This window comes from Hypanus sabinus, chromosome 10, assembly GCF_030144855.1.
Source record: "Hypanus sabinus isolate sHypSab1 chromosome 10, sHypSab1.hap1, whole genome shotgun sequence".
Lineage (NCBI taxonomy): Eukaryota > Metazoa > Chordata > Chondrichthyes > Myliobatiformes > Dasyatidae > Hypanus > Hypanus sabinus.
Genome location: NC_082715.1, coordinates 145106408 through 145113051, shown reverse-complemented (window position 1 = coordinate 145113051; position 6644 = coordinate 145106408). Strand labels below are relative to the sequence as shown.

At 41.1% G+C, this 6644-nt stretch overlaps 1 protein-coding gene across 1 annotated transcript; it reads right to left on the bottom strand.

The window, feature by feature from the left end:
- Positions 1 to 336: 336 nt before the first annotated feature.
- On the bottom strand, positions 337 to 4783 carry LOC132400369 (immunoglobulin lambda-1 light chain-like). Its single transcript, XM_059981318.1, has 3 exons — positions 4666 to 4783; positions 4227 to 4577; positions 337 to 973 (listed from the first exon to the last, which is right to left on the bottom strand). The coding sequence occupies exons 1-3, from the start codon at positions 4712 to 4714 to the stop codon at positions 651 to 653; spliced, it is 723 nt and encodes a 240-aa protein (XP_059837301.1). The 5' UTR covers positions 4715 to 4783; the 3' UTR covers positions 337 to 650.
- Between the last annotated feature and the right edge of the window lie 1861 nt (positions 4784 to 6644).

Below are 6644 nucleotides of genomic sequence, written 5' to 3'. Positions count from 1 at the left end.
TGAAAACTGTAGTTCCGAAACACACTTAAGCAAAAATTTCATTAGTTTGAACTCTAATAAGTGCTATTCTGCTCTGCGCCGCTGCTGTCACAGGGTACAGAAGCCCTTGTCTCTCCGAATATGACCAGCTGTAGAAAAGCCATTTCCATGAAGAATACAATGCTAAAATTGGAAATCGAATATGCCTACGATGTTCAAATACAGGCAGTATCAGGATTTCTTTTACTATGTATGAAAATTTCGCTGACAAGTAATTACAGCACTTGACCTGCTGTAGCCATAGTGATTATGACTTCTTCAGTTACCCAATAACTAACACAACGTGTAAGAGACGTTGTCTATTTTATTTCAGCGTATGCCAAAGTTTGATCATCTTCACTATCTATGCAAACTTTTGAAAAATGATGCTATTTTCGGACATATTGAACATGGCAAAAGCGCCACAGTAGATCGGGTAGATTTTAATTATTTTGGGATAAAATTACATGGACGATATTAATTTCAGACCGAATGCTATTTAAGAACGTCCAGTAGGACGCAATGCCTGTTTCTCCCGGTTGCGAAATGTGTCAGCTACAATCAAAAGTTTAACATCCGTACATGAAATTCGTTTGTTTTCTTTTAAAGAAACAGCCTCTAAACATATTGTATTACATACAGCTGGATCGCGCGATGTTTGTTTGAAATGGGGTTGCCTGAGTCTCATGTTTAACCACGCAGGAGTAAAGCTCGTGTGAGTTCCAGTCTGAGGCTGGCAGAGTCAGGTAACTGCTCGCACTGAACGTGTTGTCGGCGTCCTGCTGGATTCGGCTGGTCTCAACGCCATTCCTTCTCGTACTGCCGTCCACAGTCCACTCGATATTCACAGCGGCCGGATTAAACCCGCTCACTAAACACACCAGGGTTGCGGTGCCCTGTCCCCGAATTTCTTCCGCAGACGGTCGGAGTACGGATAGGGCGGGTTTTCGCGGACCTGTAAATAGAAAGAAGTGCAGGGAAATGAATTATTAATTGATATAAATAGGAATCAACTTTGTCTTTTTTCAACGATTTTACAACCATAAAAGTGAGAACGCATGAGAACCCGATCACAACTGTATTTCATTAATGCATTTTGATCTTCAACAAACGCATCAAAGCCAATTCATGATGAACATCAGAAATAGCTACAAAGTAACGAAAGGGTTTTTCATAACAGCAAAATTCAAAGCAATAAAATAAAATAAATCGATGGAATGGTAAAACAAAATCCGACTGGAGAGGCTTCTGAACAATGGCTGACAGAACCCATCCATTCGTGAAATGCTCTCCTATATACATAAGCTATACTTTATATATCCCATGATACCCCGTTCTAATCTGATGTAACTATTCTATAGTTAATATTGTGACAGATTATTGACACGGTCCATGGTGTTAAAATCGTAAAGACATGAAACACAGAACCAATAAGAAACTCCGAAAGAGATATGGCAAAGCGCGTGGCAAAACTCCGAAATGTCGTCGCAGCTATTCACGTAAAAAGCAAGAGAGATGGCGGTGGATTTGATTGACATGCTGTGCCTTTGTCTCCTCTCGGAGATGCCTCAATTTGCCTCAGTAAAGGAGGGAATGTGAATGGCTAAAAATAATGTAAATATTTTAATGGGAATAAATAATATCAGTTAAGGTTTTATACTTGGATTTTCTAGTTTTTAGTCCCTCAAATAATTCCGAAAGAGTTGTTTGGTCCGGGGTTATACACACTGAAGAAAAAGCCGATAACAACTCTCGGAGGTCTATGAAATCCAGAAGATGTGGATAGCTGGGTCAAGATTCTTAGAATCATTTTTTCATTAATTGGAAAAGTTGAACCCTTTCACACAATAAGATATCAAGACTAAAGAACAGAATTTACAAAGAAATCGTTTAACTGTAGTATTTCGTAGGAAATTAAACATAAGTGATAGTAGTTGCTAGGACGAAGGAGAAGGAGCTTGGGAGGCTGAAAGGTCTGAAGTTAGATAAGTCGACGAACTAGATGGACTACACTCCAGGATTCTGCAGGCGTTAGCTGGATAGATTAGAAAGGCATTGGTAACGATCTTTCAAGAATGTGCCCATGGATCCGCTGGACTAGAAACTCACAAATATTACACCACATTCAGAGAAGAAATGCACGCAAAATGCACGATATTATGGGCCAGTCAGCCTGACGCCAGTCAATTTCCTAGTAAACATACTGACGTTTAATCGAAGTTTAAATATATTCAGATTGCTAGAATCCATTAGTAAGGACGAAATTTCTAGGTACTTGGTGGCATACGATCAAATCAGCCGTCATCAGCAAGGTTCCCTTAAGGGGAAATTTAGTTGACAAATCTGTTGAGATTCCTTTAAAGAATACCAGGCAAGATAAACAAATAAGAGTCAGTGGATGTTGTTGACTTGGATTTTCAGAAGACCATTGACAAAGTGTCACACATCAGGCTGCTTAACACGAGAAGAGTACGTGGTATCACAGGCATAGATGGAACATTGGCTGACCGGCAGGAGAAAAGCGTGAGGATAACCTGTTCTGGTTGGCTACCGGTGACTAGTGGTGTTCTGCAAGGATCGGTGTTGAGTCTGCTACGTTTCATGCTGGATGTTAATGATCTGAACGACGGGATTTATGGATTTGTGGCCAGGTTTGCGGATGATGCAAAGACAGGTGGAGGAGTAGACAGTGTTGAGGCAGTAGGAGTCCGCAGAATGATCTTGACGGATCAGGTGAACGGACAAAGAATTGACAGATGGAGTACAGTGTGCGAAATCGTATGGTCGTGGACTATGGTAGAAAGAATAAAGGTACAGACTTCGAAACGGGGACCGCATTGAGAAGTCGGACGTACAACGAGACCTGAAAGTTATCCTGCAGGATTCCCAAAATGTTAACTTGCAGGCAAAACCAAGCTTAGTATTTATTTCGAGATGAGCAGAATATAAAAGCAAAGATTTAATGCTAATATTTTAAAAGACAATAGCCAGAGCAGATTTAGAGTATTGGAAGCAGTTTTGGGCCAGATATCTAAGAAAAGATGTGCGTACTGGCATTGGAGAGGGACCAGAGGAAAGATGCTGACAATAAGACAGTTAAAGTATAAGGAGCATTTGATGGCCCTGGGCCTGTACACGCTGGATTTCAAAAGGAAGGTGGCCGGGGTGGGGGGTGTGGTGGGGCGGGAGGAGGATGAAGTCTCATTTTAACCTACCGAATACTGAAAGAGCTAGTTTGAGTGGAAGTGGGAGGATGCCCCCTATAGTGTGAGAGGCTAGAACTGAGAGAAAATCCTTTGAATATAAGGATAGCCCTTTAGAACAGAGATGAGCAGAATTTGATTTATCCGTAAAGTGCTGAATCTATTTATTCCCAAAGGATGCTGTGGAGACCAAATCTTTGGGTAAATTTAAAACTGAGTGTATAGTCTCTTGATTAGCAATGGCAGAAAAGGTTATGGAGAGAAGTCAGGAGAATGAGCTTGGGAGAAAATATACCAGCGACGATCAAATGACGTAGCAGACTCATGGGGTCGAATTCTTTTCCGAGGTTTTACCGTCTTAAGGAAATAACAGTTCTCTATCGCAATTCGGTAACATTCGCAGCTCGGCTCTTGTCCCCATTAAGTTTCAGGTTCAGGATCAATTGTAACGTCAGTCAACTGTTTACATGTAGCCGGTCAAACATAACAATGATTTAAAGAGACCAAGCTGCACAACACAATGTACACAAAATAAAGTAATACTAGCAGAATTAAAATTTTAAAAACTAACGAAATATATTCCAGACGATTGGTATTCAGATCATTTGTGCAGGAACTTGCGGGCTCTAAACTCGACTTCAAATCGGTTGTCTAATGCAAAACCGGAGTGTTCGGAATCTATTTTAATACATCTGTTCCCTGGGAAACTTTGAAGAAACACTTGCTAATAGCACGAAGCATCTATTCACGAAGCTATTTTAAAAATGTCATGGCAATGAACTCAGGCTGTTTTGAAGATATTTTTCAGCTAAATTAAGTAACCCTACCAAGCAAACAGGATGCATATGTGCTAGATTTCTCCCTGCGGTATTGTAAAGATACAATGAGAAGCGTCCTGTAAACCTTATCGAAGCATCAGCATTGATAATATTATTCCAAGGTTCAAACGAATAAAAATCCAAACAAAATCAAGAGGTGTTTAGACCCCTACAAATATTTACTTACTGTTGAAATTCAGTTTGGTTCCTCCCCCAAAGGTGAATGGGGAGGTGCTACTATATATGACACCACAGTAATAATCGGCGGCGTCCTCCCTTTGAGCGTTGGTGATGGTTAAATGCATTTTGTTGTTCGATGAGTCTGTGGAACCGGTAAAACGATCTGGAATTCCCGATCCTCTCGTGGAGCTTTCATACCACACAAAAATTGGGGAGCTGCCGGGTTTCTGCATGTACCAGCTCGTGTAATAGCTGCCGATGCTACCCCCTGACATGGTACAAGTGATTTTCACGGTTGTACCCGGAGTCGCCGATACGGACGGAGTCTGAGGAGTCAAAGTCACCTCCGCGTTTGCAACTGGTGAAAATAACAAATAATTATTTAAAACCCTTAAGTAAAAAACACGAAATAAATGACAGTATAAAGGATTAAGTATTCTACTTACTGAACAAACAGGGCACAAACGCGGCAAGAAGCAGGACCCATTCAGCCATGGTGAAGCTGACAAGAAGAATCAGAAGTCAAAGGCTTTCGGGCACAAGTCCTGTTCAGGGCTTTCGAAGCTGCTCCTTAAGAACTGTGGAAGACTGCAAAGTGACTGAAATATATATTCATGCAGATCTCTACTCACGAATGAATTGGATCTTGATTCAGGAAATGGGCGGGGCAACTATGTAAAAGATGCTGAGATCGGGAGGGTTGAGAAATTCAAGTTCAGTGGAGAGGCCGTCACCAACAACCTATCCTGGTCCAACCACGTAGATGTCACGGCAAAGAGCGCTCACTGGCGCTCTAACTTTGACTCTCAGCAATTTTTATCGATGAATTGTGTCTGGATGCATCACGGCTGGGTATGGTGTCTGCTCTGCTGGTAATTGAAATAAACTAAAGAGAGTTGCGCATAGAGCTCAGCACATCACGGAAGCCAACTCCCCTCCATGGATTCTGTGTACACTGTCGCTGCCTCGGCAAAGCAGTCAATATAGGCAAAGACGTCAACCATTCTCTCATTCTTTCTTCTCCTCCATCCCATCGGGCAAAAGATCCAAAAGCCTTAAAGACACATACCACCAGACTCAAGGTCAGCGTCTGTCTCGGTGTTATGTGACCACTTAATGCTTCCCTATTGCGATCAGAAAGACTATTGAACTCACAATCTACGACGTTATGCCCTTGCACCTTACTGCCTACCATTAATGCACTTTTTCTGTAACTGTAACAATTTATTCTGCTCGCTTGTGCTATCTCAATGCACTGATGAACTGATCTGCATGAATGGCCTGCAAAATAGTTTGTTCTCTGCACCTCGGTACATGGGACAACAATTAAGAAATTTGAAAATTTACCAATTTCTGACCGATTCACAGGTTCACTGTCACTCACATTTGCACAGTTCCACAGAGCACCAAACTCCACCCCCCACATACAAATGCATAGGGGGCACATAAACGAACATAAATCAAAATGGGACGAAGCGGCTGAAGTACTGTCAGTATGAGGTTGCCACAGGAAGGAATAGCTGAGGGGAGAAGGGTTGCGTCTGACCAGAAATACGAAGTGATTAACTGACAACAGAGAAACAAATAGACTAGCTTATTACGAATTGATTATTGCGAGAATACAGAAAAGTTATAAGGAAAGCTGAGAAGGAATTTGAGTTGAGTCTCTGAGGCGTATCCATTTGTTATTTACCAAATATAACTCGGAAATTCACCCTCATGTTTCTGCTATGTTGCACCCTCGTCTCCGAAGTGGAAAGTATCATCAATATAATCCACAGAATGTTGTGTTAGACTCTTCGGGTAAAAGCTTTTCCGTGCTACATGTCATAGGCTTATAAAGTCAATGTAAAACGCCTTGATGTTTAATTGCCAGAATGCATTTAAAGTGTTAGCTGCACGGAAGATCTGAAGCGCCTGTGATGGTGGACAGACGATGCAACTGTTTGGCGTTTCACTCAGGGTGGCGGGAACAAAGGGAGTTCTGTAGTGAAACATGATACTTGGAATATCGATGGAAAATGTTTCTGAATTTCAGCGGAATTTTCTCCTTTACAGTGTTTCAATGTGATTCAATAATACGCCACTGGTCTTAAGTTGATTTTTTGGTGTTTTTTTAGTAATTCAAATTTTTATTATTATTTATTCTTATTTTACAAAGCAAAACAGCATATCGTAGAGCAGATGCAGTACAGCATATTTACACAGCCACCCCATGACCGGAAAAAATATAAAACTAAGAAACAGAAAAAAAACCTTCTAATTTAAGTTTAAATCAACATACAACCCAAATTGATCCCACGCGTCTTACACTTTTCCCTCACTGTTAATTCTTCCCAACATGTGTTCATATGATGAAATCTTAACCCTTTCCTCAGTTCATTCCCTCACTGTGGGATTCTGTATTTTTTCCAGTTTGCAATAT